The sequence below is a fragment of the Abramis brama genome (genome assembly GCF_963993115.1).
Source record: "Abramis brama genome assembly, chromosome: 24".
NCBI classification, from domain to species: domain Eukaryota; kingdom Metazoa; phylum Chordata; class Actinopteri; order Cypriniformes; family Leuciscidae; genus Abramis; species Abramis brama.
The window spans coordinates 28,697,499-28,724,486 of NC_139986.1; the positions used below are offsets into that span (position 1 = coordinate 28,697,499).

General features: G+C 35.4%; 2 protein-coding genes across 4 annotated transcripts; both read left to right on the forward strand.

Annotated features, from left to right (window-relative positions):
* Positions 1-157: 157 nt before the first annotated feature.
* On the forward strand, positions 158-21,793 carry ttc21a (tetratricopeptide repeat domain 21A; the record flags this gene model as incomplete). The annotated part of the gene is made up of 29 exons (XM_084102070.1): positions 158-184; positions 283-412; positions 904-1,014; positions 1,104-1,270; positions 2,064-2,186; positions 2,265-2,422; positions 2,505-2,589; positions 4,555-4,653; positions 5,429-5,621; positions 6,014-6,111; positions 6,282-6,476; positions 6,681-6,822; positions 6,908-7,065; positions 7,393-7,602; positions 9,405-9,643; positions 10,212-10,284; positions 10,382-10,489; positions 10,568-10,709; positions 10,798-10,898; positions 12,921-13,109; positions 13,180-13,290; positions 13,837-13,918; positions 13,990-14,140; positions 15,395-15,541; positions 15,622-15,802; positions 16,728-16,952; positions 17,597-17,717; positions 17,803-17,870; positions 21,245-21,793. 29 exons carry the CDS (start codon positions 158-160, stop codon positions 21,320-21,322), a joined length of 3,912 nt encoding a protein of 1,303 aa, XP_083958196.1. The 3' UTR covers positions 21,323-21,793.
* A 1,329-nt stretch (positions 21,794-23,122) lies between these two features.
* On the forward strand, positions 23,123-26,985 carry cebp1 (CCAAT/enhancer binding protein (C/EBP) 1). 3 transcript variants are annotated; one of them, XM_084102574.1, is made up of 3 exons: positions 23,123-23,277; positions 23,352-23,600; positions 25,745-26,985. In XM_084102574.1, the coding sequence occupies exons 2-3, from the start codon at positions 23,352-23,354 to the stop codon at positions 26,051-26,053; spliced, it is 558 nt and encodes a 185-aa protein (XP_083958700.1). In that variant the 5' UTR covers positions 23,123-23,277; the 3' UTR covers positions 26,054-26,985. The 3 variants fall into 3 exon arrangements, with proteins under 3 accessions (XP_083958700.1, XP_083958701.1, XP_083958702.1); XM_084102575.1 differs by having other exon boundaries at positions 23,124-23,277; positions 25,748-26,985; XM_084102576.1 differs by having other exon boundaries at positions 23,163-23,277; positions 23,369-23,600.
* Positions 26,986-26,988: the final 3 nt, after the last annotated feature.

A 26,988-nucleotide genomic window follows, 5' to 3' on the forward strand; every position in this document is an offset into this window, starting at 1 on the left:
GGAATCGATAACATAGGCGGTGGTATCTGTGTTTGATTATTATTCCTGTGCAGGTGTCTAGCAACGGCAAGTTTTCCGTTATTTTAAATCACAGGTGCTGTTTGACGCCGCTAACGTTATTATAACTCGAATTAGTTTAATTATCCGTGAAAAAAATATGTCAGAAAACGATAAAACGTGTTTGGTAAGTTTTGATTTCATATGTTCGATCATTTCTTATCATATTTGAATGGAAACCTACATTTAGTAAACTGTTATAATGACTGATGTTTGCTTCAACAGCCGTTAATTATATATTATTTGAGGGAGAAATGCTTCAGACATGCCATAAATACAGCTGTGGAGAATTTAAAGTTGTATAATAATGATCCAGTGCTTCGTTTCTTCAAAGCTTTCGCAACTCTGATGGAAGGTAGGCTAAAGTGTGACTTTATTTATGTATTATTATAAATAAAGGTTTCAAAAGGGGAGAGATACCATAGAAGATCCGTTTTAGTTCCTCAAAAAAGTCTGAAGGTAAAATAACAATTTTTCTTAGTATGAAGAGCATTTTAAAAATCTAAAGAACCTATTTTTCCTCGTTAAAGAACCTCCCTTTTTTGTAATGGAAGGGTTTAATGGATGTTAAAGGTTCTTCATGAAACCGTCGATAGTAGACCTTATTCACAGCAGCGCCATCTTTGATTTCTAACGGGAATGAAAGCGAGGCTGTTGCCATACCTGTCATCATGGCGCTGCTCTGAATAAGGTCTATAAAGAACCTTTATTTTTAAGTGTTTCCATTTTCCATTTTATTTTTGTATATATGATAGTTGTTGATGATTATGAAAGTATAATGTTATATGATGGCTGATAGTGATGTAGTTGATAATGATGATGAAGGCTCATGCACATACATTGCAGGTCACATTCAAGAGGCTTTGCGAGAGCTCGTCCAGCTGAAAGATCATCCACATCTGTCTCTGTGCTCAACAGTAGCTCTCATGTGCGCACACAAATGTTGCGAAACCATTGGTAACTCTGACCCAGCCGCTCAGGACATACACTGAACTGAATGAAACATTGATTCAGGGATAATGTGTGTCTTTTTGTGTCCACATGAGATCGAGATGCTGTGAATGAGCTGAAATCTGACCTGAAGCTGTCTGGATCCACAGCCGGAGACAGAGCGTTGTATTACGCAGCGCTGATTTACTGGATCCTGGAGCTGAACCACAAAGCCAGAACATGCGTCAAAAGGATGCTGAAACTCAATGATACGTCACCAGAGGTTTGTACGGCTTTCTGACCGATCAATGAATGTTTGGACATGAGGAGTCGACACTGAAATTAGAAATGCACTGATATGAACATTTTGGCCGATACCGATAATTCTTTGAAGGCCGATAACTGATATATTGGCCGATAAATCTGAATCCAAATTTTTATATAATTTTTGAGAGCCTGATTACAAAAACAAAACTCTCACCATTAAAAGCCGTGCCCCAAGCACACAATTATAATGTTCTCATTATAATTTTATGTAGCCGATATGACAGACTTGCGCTGCACATGTTGCACTTACTGTATTTTCCTTTTCAAAGTGATTCCAATCATATTTCAAGCAATTCAAAACCATCATGTTGAACAGTGCGCATCTGAAATGTCTCAGCTGAAGGAAATAATCCATTATTTATCGGCTTTAATATACCGGACAAATGTTTTTAACGGGCCATAACATAAAAAATGAATATATATCGGCCGATACCGATATGGTGGCCGATATATCGTGCATCACTAACTTAAAGATCTTAAACAGTCTACAGTATCATATTTATACGCAAAGGCCTTTAAATGTCAACATGATCAAAACTTTGCTGGCGCACACTCTGCTATATGTCTAGTTTAAAACCGTCCACCTTTAGCTTGTGGTTCACATGTTTTTGCTGTGAAATCTTTATTGATTAAGTAAACGTTATAGATTGTTATATTGGGGATTGCGAGAGCGTAATTGGAAATATTGCATTCAAACTTGCTGGTTTGCACTAAACACAAGGCCACAACTTGTTTTTCTTTATTACCAGGGGCTTATTCTCAAGGGCTGGATTGTGTTGACCTCTGACACGGAAGAGAACAGACGTCAGGCTATACGTTACTTTGACAGCGGTGTTCAGGACACAGGAAATTTATTTGGACTCATGGGAAAAGTAAAACCTGTCTTTACAAGCAAACGGATGATCTATTTTGAATCTTACAGGGACTTAAACTGTTTCTTTGACGTGCAGATCGAGTTCTTCATGGCGAAGCAGAATGAGCAGAGCGCTCTTGACATTGCCAATCAGATCATAGTCTCTCATCCAGACTTCAGCCCGGCGCTCGTCGTGAAGATGAAGGTGTTCATGTCTCTGCGTGACTGGGATCAAACCGAGGACGTCGCCCGGAGGTGTGTGTTCACTGTTCCTCTGAGCTTTTATTTGAATAGGTAGTTTTAGATGTTATTCAGTGACTTTGCTTGAAATGTGTAGAGTTCTGGAGAGAGACGGGCATGATCTGAAAGCTCTTCAAATGATGACTGTTATCGCTGCGGCTAAGGATGGAAATATGGAGATGGTAATTCTGTTTCTTTTAATTTATAAGTGTAATTTAAAAACTGAATTAAATCGTTTATACCACTCTATACTTATGAAAGCACTTATTTTAAAGTCCCCCTGTGGTGAAAATCCAGCTTTTAATGTTGTTTATGTGTCTATGTGGTGTTTTTAATATGCTTTAAGACAAAGCATGTGTAAATTCATAAGTCGACTCCATTGCTGAGTATTTCCTCCTTAAAACTGCAGTGAACCAAAGACAGTCTCAAAAACACGCTTTGAAATCGCTGGTGTTTCTGACGTCACAAACTACCTTGTAACCAATCAGATCAACGTGTGATCGTCAACCAGTGGATCTCTGAGCTGAGTGAGTGAGTGGAGGCGGGGCTCATTTGCATAGAACCGCGAATACTAAATGAGGCAAGGGAGTCGAGTTACAATCAAGATATTTTAAGACATGAAGACATCTTTTTCAAGGAAAAAACTTTTGAAAATGTCATTTTGGTGATTAAAGGTGAGTTTTAAGGGATACAATTTTTGACTACTGGGGGACTTTTATAAAGGCATGAACTTTTTTTCAAAAATGCTGTAAATCAACATAATGTTATATTTTTCAGTTTTCAACTAAAAACAGAAAACGTTTTATGCGTTTTGGCTGTTCATCTACAAAAACGCATATTTGTAACAACTGTGATGTCATGCACATGCATGTAACGTGTTCTTTAAAAGCGCGTAGTTTCTTTACAAAGTGACATCGCCATCTACTGGCCTGGCAGCAGAATAGAGCGTTTTTAGCCGTTTTTGTGGATCCGTGTGAACAACGGGGATCGTTTTGACAATGTTGTCATCTATACTAGGGTGACCAAATGTCCTGTTTTCCCAGGACATTTCCTGTTTTCACGTCCTGTCCTGTTTGTCCTGGCTGTTTTTTATAAAGTGATGAAAATGTCCTGGTTTTCATTATTTTGCATTGGGCCATTAAGCGTGTACTTTAAATACATGCTTGCCTTTGCACACAAAACATATGAAACCGGCTTCGGCTTCGCTCCGTCTTGTTATAATCAGTGCGTTCTTCAATCCGCAGCGGCAAGCAGAGAGCACATCAGAATACAGAGGCCTCTGTGTGTGTGTGTTCATCTCAGCCTCATTGGTCTGTCACTGCTCATCAATGTCAGAATATTTGAAATGACCAATCAAATCAAAGTAGGCGGACTTTACGTTCACAGAATTTTAGCAGCGTGACTCGACTCTTCAGTTTACGGTCAAGTATGAGATAAGATGTAAGTAGCTAACAGCGTAAAAAAAAAAAGCCCAAATGTAAATTCACAGATGATTTACAGAGAAAATTCCTGTGTTTTCGTTTCGGTCGGGATCCGTGTAAAGCAGAATGCATGAACTGCAAAGCTGGCACGTACGTGTCAGTGTCAAATAAAGGTGCTAGTGACCTAGAAGCCCACAAAAGGAAAGTATAGGCTACAAGAGAACATCAGGAGGATTGAAATTGTTTTTTTACTGAAATAGTGTAGTAGATTTTTTATTTTAGTAGTAGATTTTTAACGTATGGCCATGAAAAGAAATAGTGTCATGTAAAAGGTGTTAAAAGCTAAACGTTTTTTTTATTTTATAGTATTCTATTGTTGCGGGCCAAACATTGAATGGAAAGGATGTATTACTTTATGTATTAAAGTATAACATAGTTGCAAGGTTGTGAATGCATTTGTCAAGTATTTTTTGATTTTTTGATGCCCTCACCCCTTAACCACGCCTCCCCAAACCACGCCCCCGCCCATCAACCACGCCCCCGTCCTGTTTTTTGAAAACTAAAATATGGTCACCCTAGTCTACACGCAAAGGGAAATGCTGTTGTGTAAACGTACCCTAAGACTGTGAAAACCATATAAAAAAAAAATTAAGCTTCCTTTTCCTTTTATCTCAGACATTCTTATTAGTCTATGACCCACAAATGTTATTCCATTGTGTATTTCAGGTGAAAGAGCGTCTTCAAGCTTTATTGAATGCAGTTGAGATCTCTGAGCCCGGTAATACCAGCCTGCATCTGGAGATCACAGCACCCATCAGCCGACTGGTGCGAATCACTCTCAATATAATCACTAAACATTCACGTCTGCTTATACACTGTCAGTGCTATAAACCAGGCTTGTCTATTACACTTTAGCACTGAACACACACCGTCCTCACAGGGACGCATCCCTTTTTTTGCATCCCTAAGTGTCTGTTTCCATGATACTTCTTGCCCTTGGGTCGTTTCAGAGCTATTAGTTTTTGATTTGGAGCTTGTTTCACTGGCTTGAGACTAATCTATCCGTCCTGATTATTTATTTATTTATTATTATTTATTTATTCTTATTGTAATTATGCAAAAACAAATTGTGACACTATATTCATGTGCTAATATACAAAATAAACAGGACAAACAAACTTACAGCCAGAGTTGTAAAGTCCAGGTTCAGAAAGTAAAAGTCCTCCTCAAGTATTTTGTTCCAATCACCTGGATTTGCTAATTAGCACAGTTTTCCAGCCAGGATAACTAATTAGTGAAATCAGCTGGCTGGAATAAACATATGGCAGGACTTTTACTTTCTGACCCCTGGACTTTACACCTCTGCTTACTGCCAACAAAAGTCAATTCTGATAATTCCTGTGTGTGTGTGTGTGTGTAAATGTAAGTGTATCTAAGTGAGGGAATGGAAGCATATGAACCAGAGAATATAAACCAGAGAGTAGCTGTAAAGTATAACAGATTTACCAATAGTAAAAACAACAATAATAATAATAATATCTGTCCTGATTGTTACAGTATAGTCTCTGAAAAGCTCCATAATCGTTCTCCCCCACTGCAGTGTGGACACAACACCGAGATCCTTCAGATGTTGACTGTGTTTATGCGTCGGGTTTCGTCACGAGCACCAGCGGCGTCTGATGTCCTCTGTGAGCTCGGCGATCTGCTCAGTCTCCAAGACAAGAATAAAGATGCACATAAATGCTACTCTACAGCACTGCAAACAGACCCCAAATGCACATCCGCATTAGTAGGTACAGTATCGTCACATGCAGGCAGCAATATTATCATCACTGTACAAAACTGTAATGCAATGTCAAACTGAGCTGACATGAACTAACAATAAACTATTTTATTTTTATTAACTGTTGACAAACTGCAACAAATGTATTGCTCATTGTTAATGTTAACTAATGGGACCTTATTGTGTTGGAAGATTATTTTCATTATGCTATTACAGTAATAAGAAGGAGAGTTTTGTAACGTGGATTTGATGGAATATGTTTTTAATTGTCATTTAAATTGTCAAGTTGCAAAAAAAATCTTAATAGTCCGAAAACAGGCTTCATTTTAAATCTGTTAAGTTCCAAATGTTGCTATAGTATAGACACATAAATCTATGCATTGACATATTTTATCTTCATAGGCACGATCAAATGCCAGCTGATGTGTGATCATCTTGAAGAAGCCGCCCAACAGCTCGCGTTCTTCTGCGAAGTGCTGGAGTCTCTTGGAAACGTAGCGGTAAAAAGCTGAAAAATAACAATTTCTATAAACAGACTCTCTACTTATTACACACCTTTAGTAGTGGCATTAGACCGTATTCAGGAAATGTTTAGATATGTGATAATTAACCCTGATTATGCCTTTAGTAGTGTAGTGTAACTGTGATGAACATATGTTTGATTAAACAGGAAGTTGCTCTGCTGAAGGCCATTTTGTCCAGGAAGCAGAAAGCAGACGAGGAGACGGTGATACAGTTTCTGAAAGACTCCGCAGAGCTTCATTTCTCTGCTCTCCGTGGCTTAAATTATGGTGTCGAATACCTGCAGATGCTCGACCTCAATTTCCTCCTGCGAATAGTGCGCATACACCTGGAGTCCAAGCAGGTATTATATCCTATATCAATTCATTAGCAAAATCAAGGTCGTGGGTTCGATTACTAGGGAATGCAAGAACTGATAAAAATGTAATGCAGTGTAAGTCCCTTTAGATAAAGGAATCTGCCAGATGCATTAATGCAAATGTAAGAAAAGAGGATTTTTACTTCTGGAATTAGTCAATTAGTTATTTTTTTTTGTGTGATTTCACAGGATTTTCTCCTCATTCCTGGACAAACTCCACCATTTTGGCTCAAACACGCAAATATGATCTTAGAAACAATCGTCAAAGCCGTTCCTGGCATGTCAGCGAGCTGTTATTATATGGCCTACGTCAAGTTCCTTCTAGGCAAGTGTGTCGAGATAGAGGAACATTTAAATGCGTCACCTGAGGTTATGATAAACGCTGCAGTGATAACAATCCCAGAATGCCTCTGCAGGCGATCAGAGGACAGCCCAGCAGCTTCTGAACCTGTGCATGGCGAGCGAGCCGACCGCGCCGGAGATCCACCTTCTGCAGGCCCGACTGCACCTGAAGGCTGGAGACCACGGCTCGTGTCTGAGCTGCCTGGAGGCTGGAGTCAGCATCAACTTCCAGGTGAAAGAGGAGCATCTTGTTCAGTCAAGTACATTGTTTTTTCTTGTGTGAAATGCACTGTATTTGGAGAAGCCTTTTTTCCCCCTTTGTTTTTATTTTATTTGACATGTCAGTGCATCTGAATTTGATGTTTCCCCATTCAAAGAGAAAGGAGCTGCACTTGCACCCCGAGCGGCATTTCAAAGATGGCCGCCTAGCGAAATGTCTTGTCTTAACGGGTTTTAGATAAAAGTATGAATTTCTTTATGAACTTATGAACGGTAGTGTAACTGGACCTCCGGTATTTGTGTGTTTATATCTTGAGCTCATGTCTTTTTTCTTTTACAGGTTCGAGATCGAGTCCAGTTCAATCTGCTCAAATCTCGTGCTCTGCTGAGGTCTGGAGACCTGAAGAACGCTATTCAGTGCCTGAACATCACAATGAACATGGCAGGGGTCCGCAGGCCCTCAGAGGGCCCGCAGTCTTCAGTCTCCAGCAGTGAGCGGGTGTCTGTGTACCTGGAGCTCACAGAGGCCCTGAGACTCAACGGACAACAGGTCCAGTCTGCACTTTCACCAAAGGCAGTGTTGGGAGTTACTCATTACAAGTAACTTCAGTTATGTAATCAGATTACTTTTTCAAGTAACTAGTAAAGTAACACATTTTAAAATTTACAACAAAATATCTGAGTTACTTTTTCAAATAAGTAACACAGATTACATTGTTTTCCCATTTCTTGACTGACAGCTCTCTTGTCCTCATATTGAGACAAATCGAAGTGCAGAGGCGTTGTGTGTGAACATGATGGTTATTGTAGTTCTAGACTAAATGTGAGCATTTACTCATCTCACTTGCACACAAAAAAAAGATTCAATATTCCTCAAAATGAATAGAATCAGGGAAATGCAGAATCAGAATACTATGCAAACCTACAATAACTAAATATGTTAAATAAAACATACATTCTTATGCATTTAATCTCACTTTATTGACCAATATACTTGCTTCTGACCTTTGGTGTTTCAGTTACACCATAAGCAAAAATGGCTATAGATTTTTTGTTTTTATTGGTAAAGAAATGTTAAACTTTTTTTCTCCTGCATCCCATTCTTTCGTTATCCAGAATGGCAGCACAGCTAGGGCTGTGTATCACCAACAATGTTACGATACGATACGCATCACAATACTAAAGCCACGATACGATACGTATCACGATATGGATCAATTTGAATTTCATAGTAACAGTAATATATGTTTATTGTATAACCAGTGTTATAACAGTTGTGATCACTGAAAAACTATTTAGTTTTTGTCATAAAAAAATGAAGAGTTAAATGAAATAAAAAACTTGTCACAAAAAAGCTAAAAATGGCTCTTCCTTCAGTAGCGCAAATAAATACAATAGAATAAAGATAGCCTACCAATAAAGAGAAAACTTTTTGAATAGGTCTAGCACTAGTATTCAGAAATACTAGAAACTGAATAAAGTAATCAAATGCAAAATAACACTGGGTAGTATTTTAGTCCTGACTAAATTAAATACATAGGCTATTAATACAAATTCTTTTGTTGTTTTGACAACAATATTAATGACAGACACATTATGGCTTCTGTCACTTTAAGAGCTAGTGCACGGATCCTGATTTCATTATACTGTCCCATCATGCGTTTTATGCTGAAGACATAACCGACTGTGTTTAGAGGATACTCAACAAGACTGAAATGTTTGACATAATTTTGCTTGTTTTTGTTTGTTAAAGTGATATAATCCTCGAAAAATAACTTTTGTTACTCGCGAGCTGTTTGTGAGCGCGTCGAGTATAAACGCCTCGTTCGTTTGGAGAGGTGTGTGTGCAGGCAGCGGAGACTCGCGCTGCGGAGCCAGGCGAAAGTACAAACAAGGCTTCACGCTCTTTATGAAATTGCGTCTCGCAGAAAGTTTTAAAATGACTGATCTGATTGTATAGTCTGTGTGGATTAATTTACTCATACAATCTACATGCTAAAGTGTAGGAATGATTCAAATTATGCGCAATACCCGCGCCGAAATTCGAGCCCTGAATTGGCTACACAAGCACAACAGTATCGATACGGCAGCTGCTGTATCGATACGCGCATCGTCAGGAGTTCATGACGATGTATCGTTGTATTGATATTCTGAGCACAGCCTTAAGCACAGCTGCTAGTTACTTTTTAAGGGAGTAACGCAATATTGTAATGCATTACTTTACAAAGTAACTTTCCCCAACACTGACCAAAGGAATACCCAAAAATGATTAAAAAAAACCATTTGAACCAACCAGCCCCCTCTGAGCTCTCTTGTGTCTTAAGAATGCTGTGAAACGTTCTCTTCCCTCAGCACGAGGCCACTAAAGTTCTGCAAGACGCCATTCTGCTCTTCAAAGGGACACCAGAGGAGACGCGTGTCATGCTGGCTAATGTGGATCTGGCTTTGGGGAGAGATGATGTGGACGCCGCTGTGGCCATCCTGCAAAACATTCTGCATACTGAACCAACCTACATCCAAGCCCGCGAGAAGATGGCTCGCATTTACCTGGAGAGGAAAAGAAACAAGAAGCTTTACATTGCATGTTACAGGTGAGAACTCTACGTACATCGTTTATGAGTGACAGGTCATGTCCACGTCATTTTCTCAAAATCGTAAGAAATTTTTTTTAAATTTTAGAATAAATTATTTTTATGATCATAAGATATTGTAATGGTGATATTTATTTTCCTGCTGTAAATGAATATTTATATGTAAATTAATAATATGAAATATTTACTTTACTCTTATTTTTTGTTTTATGCTGATTACAGTCATTTTTACTGTTTAATTAAAAATATCTTGACAAAAAATCTTTTTCTTTTTTTTTTCACAAAAGTGTAAGTGCATTTAGAGGAAAAAAATATTTATTCCAATCTAATGAGAATCACTATTGAGGATAATTTACAAAAAAAATCAGAAATTTGAATTTGGGGTAAAATAAACAATGTCACAATGTAAAAAAAAAATCATATTTCTTTTAACTATTTCTTTTGAAATATGGGTGACATGAGTTTCACTCTAAAACTGTAAGAAAACTTCTTTAGTATCTTTAAAAAAGTATGTTTTTGCTAAAGCATGTGGAAGTTTACTTGCCATTTTAAGCTAAAAATGTTTCAGAGAAATAAGTGAGCAGCTTCCAGGACCTCATACGAGCATTTTGCTGGCTGATGCATTCATGAACATACACCAGGTATATATTTCATGTTCTGGGATTTTCATTTGGCTTCTCAGTACCAAACATCTCACAAAATCTTAATGAACTATAAAAAAATATCTTGTTCTTAAAGCCAGAGGAAGCGGTCAAGATCTACCAAGAAGTAGAGAAGATTGCTCCTGAAGACACATTAGCCAAGAAAATAGGCCAGGCTTTAGTGAAGGCTCATGAGTATCACAAGGTAAGTGGCTTCTACAGGTTTACAGAGGACATTTACTCTGAGAACAGTTAAAGGAAGGGTTTGTTTCTCATGTTTCAGGCGGTGAGCTACTATGAGACGGCTCTGAAGACCGATGCGCTGGACTGTTGTTTGAGTATTGAGCTGTCCGAACTGCTTCTTAAACTCAAACGACTGGAGGAAGCTCAGCAGGTCCTGGAGAACGCCTTGGAACATCAACCTAGTACTTACAACTCAAATAAACATGACTGAATGCCATGAGAAACAGGTACTGTTGTTCTCAGATTGATTTATTTTCTCTGCTTTTGCAGATACTGCATTGACTACAATGATGAATGATGTAAAAGTCTTACGAGTGTTAGTAAAAGTGCTATGGGCCAAGAACGAGTCCGCTCTGGACGCCGTGCAAAAGGTTTGTGAGTATTTTCAAAGTTATTTCCAACAGTAGGTGCCCATATGTTTATTTACAAGTTTTCGGGGTCTGCTAGAATACATTTACATTATTTACAGTTAAAAGAACATTTTTCTTATACTGTACATTGCTGCTACAACCCTGTGCCTGAAACGCTCGGTTTAAAGTTCCTGTTTTGCCTTTCTGAAAAGCCCAGTCTGTTCTGATTGGTCAGCTGGTGCAGTCTATTGTTGATTGGTCAGTGGTGGCAAAAGCAAGCAGCCAGTAGGCGGGCATTATGCAAATGTGTAGCATGGTGGCGCAGCTAAATCATAGGCTGTGTTTGAAATCCTATACCCTCATTCACTATTCCCTACATTAGTCCACTAATATAGTTCACTAGAGGAAGTGAATTAAATCGTTTGTTCTTGTTGTTTAATAATTATTTGAAACCGTTGCGGAGTGTCCGTATTGTCCCTTTAGCTGATTTTTTGACCGTCCGTTTACACGTTTTTTTCAACTCTGACCCATATCTGATTCATGTATTTACACTTGCCATACTATCTGAAACATCGCGCATGCTTAAAGGGCTAAATTATCTTACACAGATGGACGAACGCGAAATATGCTTGATCCTAGCTCTGCGATATATGCGAAGTTCACCAAACATCATCATGATTATGAGGCGGAGGAGGACGAAAAGTGCCATCATTGCACATATGCTTCAGTTATTGTGTGTGAGAGAGATCTCAGGACTGGTGGGAGCATATTGTGTTTAAAATATTGGCTTTAACCGCGGAGACGTCGCCTAATGCCTCGGATAATCCGATCTGCCTGTTTACATGACAGTCGCACTGGCACATATCCGATTTATTTCCACATATGAATGAGGCCTGAAACCGATCTCGAAATATCTGAATGCATGCGTTTTTTTTCCTGTTTACACTGTCATAGAACACATCGGATCTGTGTCACATATGAGCAAAAAATCGGAATTGGGTCACGTTTCACTGACAGTAAATGAGTAAGTAAATGAGCATTTAACGACAACCTAATGCTATATAAACACAGACACAAAAAACACGTTGGCTAGCTAACATACCTCCGACGAAGTGATCGCTGCAGACACAGGCATTAACAGACTCTGCTCCACCCGACCGCAGACGTAACTTACGTTAAAAATCCACTTTTTTACGGCGTTGTTCTGTGAGCTTTTTACATTTCTCACCTTTATGAGTGACAGTCTTCAGTACTCTATAAAAACCCTTTCCCTTTTCTCGATTAGAACGATTGGAGCAGCCGTAAACTACACAAAACATTGGCATTTTCTCAGACGGCAGATCCTCAGCTATTTCACTTCCTGCCCTCCATCTGAATTTCGCGCTCTCGCGATGCAGCAGCGTGACGTCACGTGAAACCAACCTATTAAGCGGAATTTATTCCTGTGTGATATTACGCTGTACCCACATTGGACCAGCGGTTTGGAAAATGGATGGATGGATGATTCAGGTGTGTGCGCCATCTTCTGGTCAGACACGGCAATTCATTCGGCACGCGACTCTCACAGTGCATTATGGGTATTCTCTAGCTGTTGAGCGTACATCGGTTGTGCACTTGTTATTGCGGTGCGTTCTGGGATTGAATGAGTGCACTCGATAACGTCTACTATGGGTTCAGACACCACCACAAATGGATGTTCCCTCAAATAGTGCCTTATTTAACGGTATAAGAGGCGATTTTTGGACACAGCCATAGAAATAACATCAGTAACGGATGTTTTCTGTCGGAGCGATTCTTTTTCCCTTTAAAACGGTGTTGATACGCAAGCGGCACGACACGACGCAACAAAAGCAGACAGTGATGCTGTCTACAACGTCGCACCAATTCCTGAGAATAAACTGATGCCCCGTTCAGTTTCTGATGTACTTCAAGCAAACGTGCTACTTCTGACATGAAGAACAAGTGGATTGCAACGTGTTAGCATTGTTGAGGCAGGTTTTTTATGTGCAAACAAATATAAGTGTCTTTTTGCTCTTCTGTCAGGCACATGATATCCAGCAGAAAGTAGTTTGCCGTGTTACAAATGAGCATCCAGCGGAATTAGAGGAAGAGAGGAAGTTGTTATCGTCCATCTGTTGTGACTGGGCTCATGAGTTTACCCTCAGACACGACCTGGAAATGGCCAAACAACACTATACAGACGCTTTAAATCACAGCCCAGACAATGAAGAGGTCAGTCAGTGAATGTAGTCGTGAGATTTGGAGGGAATGTTTTACTATGTCACATTTTGTCCACCTGCAGATCATCTTTCATCTCGCTCAGTTACACTATGATCATCAGAAACTGGACTATAGCGGGGAACTGTGTGAGAAGATCCTGCAGCTCAACCACAACCACACCGCTGCCTCAATGGTATTGTTTTCCAAATGAGATTTATCCATTGAATCTCAAAAACAAACTTTATTTATTTTATTCAGACTCCTTCAACATTTCTCACATTATCAGTTTATTCGCTATAGTTTAGAAAATGGTACTAAAATATGAGCAGAACTCAGAGTTATGAACTCAGTTGATATTTGACTGGTTTTGTCCGTCCTTCTGTTAGACTGTCTCACACATGAATTATGTTGAATATCTGTCAGCTGTTAAATTTAACTACACAATTAGATAATACCAGTTTAGCTCAACCAATCACCAAGCAATGCTTCATTTTGTTCAGTCTGTGTGTAAAAAGAGCATTATCAATTAAAGACAAAACACTCCAGCAAAACATGATCAGCTCAAAGTGTCCGAATCATTTTTGGTCCCACATTCGTATACATTTTACTGCATTTTTGGGTATAATATGTCACAGTTTACTTTATTTTGCTATTCTCACTAATATGAACTATAGTGTCCTGCACACACTAGTAAAATGAATAATGTTTGGTTTGACTGTGTGTTTGTTTTTATCCTCAGCTGTTGGCTGATACATTATTTTGGAAGAACCAAAAAGAGGAAGCAGTCAAGATGTATGCTTGTATAATGGAGCGAAACCCAGGTGTGTTTCTGACATAACTCAAACATAATTATTACATTCAAATATTTCATGTCTGTTTCCATTTACTGTAGACAACTTTCATGCCATGGCCAAGTTTCTACACATTCTGCGCAGGATGGGGAAACTAGACGACGTCCAGTCTGTTTTTAAGGCGTGTGAAAAGTTCTGTCTGCTGTCGGTCAGAGAACCGGGCTTTAATTACTGCAAGGGGTTTTACTTCTGGTCAGTGAACAATAGTCTATTGAAAAGATTAAGGATGGTAGAGAAGTTTGTTTATCATGAAGTTTAACCATTTCACATCAAACTAAGAAAAAAACAATTCAAAATAAAAATTAAGCTGAAAATATTTTTTAAGGACCATTACCATTTTGAGCAATTTTTTTCAGTAATTCTTTTAATTACAAAAAAAATCACACAAAAAAATGTCATAGTCCTAAGAAATAATTTCTGCTAAATTTTCATTTAATTAAAATTTTCATTTTTAATTCGAATTTCGAATATATATATATATATATATATATATATATATACATTCATTCATTCATTCATTCATTCATTCCTACCATTAAATTTATAGGTAAAATGACTTAATATGATTTATATCTTTGTTTTTGTCACAGTCTATTCATTTTTTAGAAAATTGTATTTGTGAGTCATTTGTCAAAGTCCATGAAAACAAAATATAAAAAATCTTAATGGTCCTAAAATTGTGCTACATTTTTTTGTGCTATATAATTTAATATATATATATATTTAATTTGATTTATAGGACAAATATGACTTTTACATTCTGATAATTTTTAGAAAGAGATAATGTACCTTGTTTGTGTGTCAAGTTCATAAAAAATAATAAAATTCTCCTAATTTTTTTTTATCCTTGTGCTATATAATTTTACAATAATTTATTTATTTATTTTATTTTATTTATAATTAAAACATGACAGACATTTCAATGATTCTGTGAGATTCATTCGAACATACTTTGAATTTTTTTTAGAAAGAGAAAATGTAATTTGCTAAAGTTCATGTTCATGTAAAGTTCATTGCCTGTGTTTTCATTTCTAATCTAGAATAACTAATAGAGGGCAATTCATTATTATTTCTAAATGTGTCCTCAAAGTATTCTTAAGCCCCGTTCACACCAAGGACGATAACTATAAAGAGAACGATAAAGATATAGTTCTAAAAATCTTTCTCAGTAATAAAGAATAGCGGAGTTCACACCACAGCTATAACAATAACGGCACAGACGTTATGCATATCGTTGGAATCACTTTCAGAACGATTTTTTGTTGTTGTTGCAGCTGATGCAACATTGCAAAATTGAGAGCCAATCAGAATCCATCTAAGCATGCGCTTAGAATAAACACGATATCGTCCGCTAATATAGTTATCGTTCTTGGTGTGAACGAGGCCTTTATTCTCAATGGTCTTTATAAGAGAGTGATTGGCTGTTGGTGTGATGGTTGACCTCAGGCACACTTACCATGTGACCGAGGCCCTGACGCACCTGAACCGGGCCCGAGGAGACGCGGACTGGGGAGAACCCGCCGTAGAACTGATGGTCCAGATCTGCCTGAACCCTGACAGGGATGTTTTAGATGAAGGACCAAAGCACTTGAGGTCAGAAGAACCAATGAAGTCTGTGTTTTCAGATGTTCAGATGATTTCATGTCTGTTACCTGTGATTGTTTCTCCTGCAGCGAGTCAGAGAATGAGAAGAGACTGAGCACAGCTCAAAATCTGCTGTCGATGTTTCGCCCGCGCTGTAAATCTGAGCAGGACAAGCTCCGGCTGCTGTCTAACCTCTGTCGGATCTACAGTAAAGAGGACAGACATGTGGAGAGAGCCGTGCTGGAGCTCACAGACACGCTGACCAACAACGTAAGACGCTAAAGTCACTGCTAGGTCTCTTAAAGTTCTATATCAGGCTTGTTTCGCACACAAGACAACTCTTTCATTTAGTCTTTAACATTTGGAGACTAAAGCACTGACATTGATGTGTGTTGTTTTTCTTTTCAGGAAGTGACTAATCATGATCTTTATGCATATTATATTTATGGATGTATTTTGTACATTGTTCGATGTTGCAGATTACTTTACCCTTCTTCTTGAGACTGTCTTAAAATGTGATTCTCTTTATAGTCTCATGATCCTGAAGTATTCCTATACGTCAGTGTCTTCTTACAGGATTATTATAGTTAACTAAAACTAAAACGGTATCACTTTAGTTTAAGGTCCAATTCTCACTATTAACTAGTTGATTATTAGTATGCATATTAGTAGGATATTGGCTGTTTATTAGTACTTATAAAGCACATATTAAAGCATGACTGTATTCTACATCCCTTCATTTTACCCAATACCTGAACTTATAACTACCTTAACTATTAATAAGCAGTAATTTGGAGTTTATTGAGGCAAAAGTTAAAGTTAATGAGAATTGGACCCTAATCTACAGTGTGATCACTAAAACCATAAAAAAGGCATTTTTGTTACTTGAAATAAAATAAAAGATAACTGCAATATCATTTAACTAAAACTGAAGCTCAAATAAAAATGAATAAAAAAAACTGTAAAATGTAAAAAAACAAAAACAAAACAGTAACTTTAAAAAAAAAAGTAAAAACAATTTAACTAAAATTAAGATGAAAACAGAAAAGAAAAAAATTATATATATATATATAAAATATACACTCACTCACTCACACTCACACACACACACACACACACACACTTATGGCATGTTGCAATTCCATTACTTCTGTTTTAATGTGTGTTCTGAATGAAATGCTCTCCTGATCTGCAGCTGATGTTGGAGGCATCTTTGCTCGCGATGGCTCAAGCTTTCCTTCAGCTGAAACAGATTCCCAGAGCCAGAAACTTCCTCAAACGCCTCACCCGGATGGAGTGGACCGATGCAAATGCTGATCACTTAGAGAACGCATGCCTGATCTTGGCTGACATGTACATAAAGATGAGAAAATACAATCACGTGCACAAACTGCTGGACAGCTGCATACGACATAATAAGGTTTGTGTTTGCTCATGTTCGATTGGCTGAAATCAGCAATAAACAGTTTACCTTCTTTGTTTGAGTCTTAAAAATGCACACAAAATGTTAATGTCAACTTCAGTTTTGAAGTTTGCACAGACATTTGTTCATACTAATGTCATTTTTGTGTTTATTACACCTGAGAAAGTAAATATGTAAGTAAGCTTTATTTATACATCACCTTTTTTAAAACAGTGTTTACAAAAGTGCTTTACTGAAGAGAAATACATGTGTGCATTCACAGAAAAGAAAAACATACATTCATGCATAATAGAAATAAGATGATAAAATGAAACGCAACAATAAAATAAATCAAGGCCCTAGTGAACAAACGTGTTTTGAGATACTTTTTAAAAATGCATAGTTAGTCAATGTAATTAATAGTAAATAAGGAATATTAATATAGTAAATAAAAGTGAAATAAATGTAATATAATATATAACATGAATATATATATATATATATATATATATATATATATAGAATATGCTTATAAAACAAAGAAAATAAAGAAAAATAGAAGTCTGTCTAAGATAAAACTATTTTGAGCTAGTAATATGATAATGGATGATCAGTTGTTTTTGCTTGGCTTTTCTCAGCATAAAATAACATTTTTCACTCAGTTGTGTTGTAAAGCGTACGAGTATCTTGGTGTGATGATGGAGAACGAGCAGAGATACAGAGATGCAGCGCTGCAATATGAACTGGCCTGGAAGTACAGCAACAGAGTCGATCCTGCAGTCGGTGGGACTTTATTATTCCTGTGAAAATAAGAGCATGAACATCATAATCTGCCTTTACAACTGTTGCACTGGATTCTCATCCGCAGGATTCCGTCTCGCCTTCAACTGTCTGAAGTGCAGGGATTACACGCGGGCTGTTGATGTGTGTCGGCAGGTTTGTAAACCTCACAACTCTAGGAAATGCATATTCGTCTTTCTATAATGTGATGTATTTGTGAATATATTTGGGATATTCTACTGTAGGGTGGCACTTGATTTTCTCCATTTTGAAAGCGATTAGATGCTAAAAAATTTATGGAAGCTTGTTTCCACAGAATAAAACATTTATTTCTCACAATTCTGACTTTATATCACGCAATTCTGACTTTATATCTCGCAATTCTGACTTTATTTCTCACAAATCTGACTTTATATCATGCAATTCTGACTTTATATCATGCAATTCTGACTTTATATCTCGCAATTCTGACTTTATAACTCGCAATTCTGACTTTATATCATGCAATTCTGACTTTATATCTCGCAATTCTGACTTTATAACTCGCAATTCTGACTTTATATCATGCAATTCTGACTTTATATCATGCAATTCTGACTTTATATCTCGCAATTCTGACTTTATAACTCGCAATTCTGACTTTATATCACGTAATTCTGACTTTATATATCGCAATTCTGACTTTATATCTCACAATTCTGACTTTATATCTCGCAATTCTGACTTTAACTCACAATTCTGACTTTATATCTCACAATTCTGACTTTATATCTCGCAATTCTGACTTTATATATCGCAATTCTGACTTTATATCTCGCAATTCTGACTTTAACTCACAATTCTGACTTTATATCTCGCAATTCTGACTTTATAACTCGCAATTCTGACTTTATTTCTCACAATTCTGACTTTATATCTCGCAATTCTGCCTATATATCGCAATTCTGACTTTCTAACTCGCAATTCTGACTTTATAACTCGCAATTCTGACTTTATAACTCGCAATTCTGACTTTATATCTCGCAATTCTGACTTTATTTCTCACAATTCTGACATTATATCTCGCAATTCTGACTTTATATCTCGCAATTCTGCCTATATATCGCAATTCTGACTTTATAACTCGCAATTCTGACTTTATATCTCGCAATTCTGACTTTATATCTCGCAATTCTGACTTTATTTCTCACAATTCTGACTTTATATCTCGCAATTCTGACTTTATATCTCGCAATTCTGACTTTCTAACTCGCAATTCTGACTTTATATCTCGCAATTCTGACTTTAACTCACAATTCTGACTTTATATCTCGCAATTCTGACTTTATTTCTCACAATTCTGACTTTATATCTCGCAATTCTGACTTTATATCTCGCAATTCTGACTTGAACTCAAAATTCTGAATTTATATCTCGCAATTCTGACTTTATATCTCGCAATTCTGACTTTAACTCACAATTCTGACTTTATATCTCGCAATTCTGACTTTATATCTCGCAATTCTGACTTTAACTCACAATTCTGACTTTATATCTCGCAATTCTGACTTGAACTCAAAATTCTGACTTTATATCTCGCAATTCTGACTTTATATCTCGCAATTCTGACTTTATAACTCGCAATTCTGACTTTATTTCTCACAATTCTGACTTTATAACTCGCAATTCTGACTTTATAACTCGCAATTCTGACTTTATATCTCGCAATTCTGACTTTATATCTCGCAATTCTGACTTTATAACTCGCAATTCTGACTTTATATCTCGCAATTCTGACTTTAACTCACAATTCTGACTTTATATCTCGCAATTCTGACTTTATTTCTCACAATTCTGACTTTATAACTCGCAATTCTGACTTTATATCTCGCAATTCTGACTTTATATCTCGCAATTCTGACTTTATAACTCGCAATTCTGACTTTATATCTCGCAATTCTGACTTTAACTCACAATTCTGACTTTATATCTCGCAATTCTGACTTTATTTCTCGCAATTCTGACTTTATATCTCGCAATTCTGACTTGAACTCAAAATTCTGAATTTATATCTCGCAATTCTGACTTTATATCTTGCAATTCTGACTTTTACTCACAATTCTGACTTTATATCTCGCAATTCTGACTTTATATCTCGCAATTCTGACTTTAACTCACAATTCTGACTTTATATCTCGCAATTCTGACTTTATATCTTGCAATTCTGACTTGAACTCAAAATTCTGACTTTATATCTCGCAATTCTGACTTTATATCTCACAATTCTGACTTTATATCTCGCAATTCTGACTTTAACTCACAATTCTGACTTTATATCTCGCAATTCTGACTTTATATCTCGCAATTCTGACTTTAACTCACAATTCTGACTTTATATCTCGCAATTCTGACTTTATATCTCGCAATTCTGACTTTATTTCTCACAATTCTGAATTTATAACTCGCAATTCTGACTTTATAACTCGCAATTCTGACTTTATTTCTCACAATTCTGACTTTATAACTCGCAATTCTGACTTTATAACTCGCAATTCTGACTTTATAACTCGCAATTCTGACTTTATAACTCGCAATTCTGACTTTATATCTCATAATTCTGACTTTATATCTCGCAATTCTGACTTTATATCTCGTAATTCTGACTTTATAACTTGCAATTGTGTTATAACATCAGAATTGCGAGATATAAACAAGCATTTCTGAGAAAGAAGTCAAAATTTCGAGTTTATATCTCACAATTCTGACTTTATAACACAGTTGTCAGACTAAAAAGTACGAATTTCGAGTTTATTTCTAACAATTGCATGTTTATATCACACAATTCTGACTTTATAACACAGTTGTCAGACTAAAAAGTCAGAATTTCGAGTTTATTTCTCACAATTGCATGTTTATATCTCACAATTCTGACTTTATAACAAACAAGCATTTCTGAGAAAGAAGTCAAAATTTCGAGTTTATATCTCACAATTCTGACTTTATAACACAGTTGTCAGACTAAAAAGTACGAATTTCGAGTTTATTTCTAACAATTGCATGTTTATATCACACAATTCTGACTTTATAACACAGTTGTCAGACTAAAAAGTCAGAATTTCGAGTTTATTTCTCACAATTGCATGTTTATATCTCACAATTCTGACTTTATAACACAGTTGTCAGACTAAAAAGTCAGAATTTCGAGTTTATTTCTCACAATTGCATGTTTATATCTCACAATTCTGACTTTATAACACAGTTGTCAGACTAAAAAGTCAGAATTTCGAGTTTATTTCTCACAATTGCATGTTTATATCTCACAATTCTGACTTTATAACACAGTTGTCAGACTAAAAAGTCAGAATTTCGAGTTTATTTCTCACAATTGCATGTTTATATCACACAATTCTGACTTTATAGCACATAATTCTGACTTTATATCACGCAATTCTGAGATAAAAAGTCACAATTACCTTTTTTATTTTTCATTCAGTAGCGGAAACAAGCTTCCACAGAAAGTGTCTGATGTCATCAGTGTTTGTTCTGTGCAGGTTCTGGATCAACGTCCAGATTACCCACAAATCCACAGTGAGGTTCTGACCCGAGCTCAGCTCTCGCTCCGGCTGTGATGTCATTTCCCCTGTGAAACACTGACATTGAGAGATGTTAGTTAGAGAGATAATATATTAGTTTTAAAGGTTTTATGTTTATGTGCCATAGGAAATGCTTGTGATTAGAACATAAAGCAATTTGCAATATCCAGTGCACTGATAAATGTCACTCCCAAAATTCCTGAAGTGCAAAATCTAATGTTTTGTGAACTGCAAATTTGTGTGGATGCAAACAAAATATAATTTGTATGTATGTGTATATGTGCATGAATGTATTTATGTATGTATGTGTGTGTCTGTGTGTGTCAGTGTATGTGTATGTGTTTATGCATGTATGAATGTGTATGTGTGTGTGTGTGTGTGTGTGTACATTTATAAACCTTTAAACTGTACTGGAAAGCCCTTCTCTTACGTTTATAGCACTGACAAAATAAAATGAGAGTTTATGAAGATCTGAAACAGCATATCAGTTTTTTGACCCCACTTGTAGTTTCATGGACACAGAGATACAAGTGAGTGGTACTCTTTTGTCTTTATAATACATTATGTTCATGTTGTTGAGTTAATATTTATGTTGTTGAGTTAATATTTAAAGGTGAATTTTCATTTTACTACATTCTCCATTCAACATCAACTAATTTAACATACTTTAGAAAGACGGTAGAAAATGACACTCTCCATTAAATTAATTTTTGAAATGGTAAAACGGTTATCACTATAAATGGCTAAAAGTGACCAAGTTTATTTTTTATCCCTGTATGCTTATTTGTGTGTCTTTCAGACCTTCATTGGGTGCAGTTCCTCAGTCATCCTGTAGGAGGCGCCAGCGAGTTCATGAACATTTTTAAAAATACCCAACCACCCAGTAGAGCATTACAATAATCTAGCCTTGAGGTCATGAACGCATGTACATCAGTAAAAAAGATATACTGTTATGTTTCACTTACATCAGCCATAAAGAGTAAACGTTTAGGTCCATCCCTTAAAAATGCACAAAATTAAATAAATAAATGTGAATTTCAGTTTAGAAGTTTAGATGCATTTCTACCTAATAATTTAGTGGTGGAATTGCTAAAAACATCTTTGTGTTTATTTATTATGTCTGAGAATAAAGTTGTATTTATTTATTAGTTATATTTATTTAGTAAATAATAATTATAGTAGTAAAATGTAAATTTATTTGTAATTACATATTTAAAATATAATTTTTTAATATAAATTTATAAAAATATATGAAATTATATATATTATAAATTATAATTATATATTATAAATTATACATTAATAATTTTAATAAAATAGTACTTGTAAAAAATTATATTTTCTAGTTGCAAATTATGTATGTTAGAGCTGGCAAATGTATTAATTAAGTTTATATATATACATATATATATATATATATATATATATATATATATTTATTTATTTATTATTATATTATTATTATTTTTTTATACACACACACACACACACATATATATATATAACATATTTACAAACTTTTATGTTAGATGAGATAAATAAATATACACACACACACATATATATATATACATATGATTAGAAAGAAATAATAGATAAGTAATAGAGATAATTTGAAATGAATTTGATTTTTTAATCAAACCTAATATTTTTCTGAAATAATTTTTGTTTTTGAAATAATTATAACAAATGATAACAAATCCCTTTATCACAGGGAAATGTCAGTGTTGGATTCTCTTGAATATCAGTTGTTTGGACGGCAAGGACACGTTAAGATTGTAGAAAGTGCAATAAAAGGAAAATGAAGAGGGAAAAAAGAAGTCAATCTATGATGCAAGATAAAAAATAATTGGAGGGGGAAGGAGGGAGAGAGAGATGGTTGTGACAGAGGAAATGATGTTGTCATGAGCGCTGAAGTACCTGTATCATAACGGATTTTGTGGAAGGACCCATAAAGTTAGAGAGGAGAGCGTTCACCAGCACTGAGCAGCGTAAGCACACGCGATTAAGCTTTATAACTTCATGTGTTGATGTTTCTACAGCCTCAAATCTTCTTCATCCACAGATGTCCATGTCCGACAGCTCACCGTCCTCCATCTGCATGTTCTCACTCCATCACCCGTGCTCCAGCTCTCCTGACGGCACTCTTCCTCAGGAACCCATGCCTCAGATGGACTCGGGTCTGTACGGCCAGAACATGGGCTTTCCCAAGACACCGGAGCAAATGATGGGTCTGGGTTACCTGGCGTACCCGTCCTGTCTGAACACCAGCAACAGCGAACGGCCCACGCAGCAGAATCACAGCGCTCCACAGGTAACAACACACACACACACACACACTGTGTGTTTCTGCCATTGTGCCTCTTATGATCAAACTGATGAATACATGTTGATATACAATGAAATTCAGCAGTGAACAATACACCGGTTTTGTTTACATCTCACCATTTCTATAAACATGTGGTTGTTTGCTGGGTTACCATAGTACATAGTAACTGAAACTAAAACCATAAAAAATCCATTAAATCCATTTTTCATTTAGTTTAACTTGATGTACTAAAATAACTACAGTACAACTAAAACTAAAACCACACAAAAAAAAAAGTGTTGCTCAAAATAAAATAAAATATTACAAAAACTTATTTTATTCCAGGTAGTTGCCATTGCAGCATTTCCTTTTTTTCCGTTTAGTTTAACTTGATATACTAAAATAACTACAACTACAACTGAAATAAGAATAATAAAAACTATAAAGATGTGTTTAAAAAAAACAAAACATGTATAATTATATATTATACGTATAATAACTTCTAACTTATGTACTTGTGCAAATGACAAAAACAACAAAATTACTAAAACTTTAACAAAAATTTAAATGGAAAATATACAAATACAACTAATTCTACATTAATTAAACTGTAATAGTTTTTCAATTATATTAAAATAACACACAGAATTATTATTTATTAATGAATAAACCAGAGTAAATACTTCATATTAGTAATTATAAATTTTATTTTTTATAAAATAACATTAAGTTATTAATGATTATAATGATAGTTATAAATGTAGAAAGAAATATTAGATAATACATTTTTTTAAATAATTGTAATATATTTAGTTTAACTTGATGTACTAAAATAACCACAACTAAAACTGAACTTAAATGAATAAAAACTATATAGATGTATTTAAACAAAATATAATTTTATATTATACTTATAATAACTTCTAACCCATATACTAATAAAAATGATAAAACATATGAATAAAACTGTAGTTTTTCAATTATATAAAAATAACACTGGTTTATTAATTATGTCTGAGGATATGAGTAAAATTAATTAGTAAATAATTCTATGACTAAATACTTAATATTAGTGAATATTAAATTAGATAGAATAGTAAATATTATATAATAAATACTTTTTTTAAAATAATTTTAATATATTTTATTTAAAACATTTTATGGAATAATTCGTTTTTTTAATATGCATGAAATCATTTGAGGCACTGAAATAATTACAATTAATAATAAATAAAGAATTGTTGTAGGGAAATATTAATGTTAGATTCCATTGAATGTTTGTGGTTTGGACAACAAGGAAACATTAAGATAAAAAGAATGTAAAAAAAAGTGTTTATAAAACTGGAAAAAGCATTTGCTAAATTAATAAATGTAAACAAGTCTTGTGTCCCATAATGCACTGTGAGCTCAATGAAAATGTCCATTTAAGATTGTGGAAAAAGTGAGAGAAATGTTTATGATCTGGGAAAGAATGGTAGCACTTTATTTTATCTATAATAAAAACTATAAAGGCATTTTAAAAAACGTCTATATAATAACATTCAGTTATTAATGATTATAATGATAGTTATAAATATAGAAATAAATATTAGATAATAAATTAAATATATTAAAATTATTTAAAAACAACTAGTTTAACTTGATGTTCTAAAATAATCAACTGAAACTGAAATAAAATTAATAAAAACTATATAGACATATTTAAACAAATTATAATTTTATATATATATATATATATATATATATACTGAAATAAAATCAATAAAAACTATATAGACATATATACTGAAATAAAATAAATAAAAACTATATAGACGTACTTAAACTAATATATATATATATATATATTTATTATTTATTTATTTATATTTATTTATTTCAGTGTATGTATATATATAATTTGTTTAAATATGTCTATATAGTTTTTATTAATTTTATTTCAGTTTCAGTTGTGATTATTTTAGTACATTATACTTATAATAACTTCTAACTTATATACTAATAAAAATGACACTTATTTTTATCTCCAAAATCTATTGGAACTCGTTGTGTTTGTTTTGTAGAATGTTCCATTCTGTTCATCTCTGAATGAATGGCTTTCACTGAACTCTATTTCTTTTCCGTTCTCTGCAACTCTACCGATCTCTAAGAAGGATTTCTCCCAGTTTCTTCTGCCGCCGCCCGTGCCCGCTCTCCGCCAGTCCACACAGAAGAGAGGTCTGAGCAAAGACAGTGTTGAGTATCGCCTGCGCAGAGAGCGCAACAACATCGCCGTGAGGAAGAGTCGTGATAAAGCTCGCCGCCGTATCCAGCTGACCCAGCAGAGGGCGCTACAGCTTCAGGACGAGAACCACAGGCTGCAGATGCACATACAGCGCCTGTCACACGAGGTGGACTCGCTCAGACACTATCTGTCACAGCGCCACCTACAGGCCAAAGAGCAGGACGACAACTGCTGAGACACTCAAGGTTCTGTTCATCTTGGTTTCACTTTATTTTCATGGTCCCTTTAAAGGTGCACTGTGTGATTTCTAGCAGCATCTAGTGGTGAGGTTGCGAATTACACCCAACAGAAGTTACGGTGGCTGACAGGAAGTGATGTCGTCGTCTGAGACTGCAGAGAGTAGCCAGTTTATCAATAAGGTTTCTTTACAAAGATAAATTAAGAAATGATGTTAACTTAATTATTCAGTAAAACGATGTTATTGTGAATATTATTGTGACTTGTTTTATTCGCTGACTTTAGCTAGCTTCTTTACATGAAGAACAACTTGGTGAGGAAACACTTTGTCCATTCAGGGCCACCGTAGAAACACGTGGATGTAAGCGGACCCGCGGTGTGTGTAGAGAGAAATGACTCATTCTAAGCCAATAAACACACAACGGTTCGTTATGTAAGGTCTTTATACACCACTGAAAACATAGTTATGAATATTACATTGGATTTCTGTCAACAGATCCTCCTAAATATTACACACTGCACCTTTAACACATTCTGTTGATTATAAGTGACGCTGCACCTTCATGTCCACTAACTCTCATTATAGTGTTAGTAGAGTATTAGTAGACTGGCAGGGTTAAGGTTAGAAGAAGAAGTTGACATGTAGTTGCAAAGTTACTTATAGTCAGGAGAATGTTCAGAAGGGACCATCAAAATAAAGTGTTACCTTGATCTTAGATTAGATTCGTGACTTTCTTATAGTTCATCAGTCCAAAGTGAACATGGGAAATAATAGTCTCAATCAAGTCTCAACTAGTTGCAAACATCTAAAGCTGGAGTACCTGTCGTTCTGAATGATAAACCGATGTTGGTTGTGTTAAACATCACAGCAAATCTAAAAAACTCAAGCGTTTTCTGTTTTGATTTTAAATAAATAGTTCAATCTTGTAACTC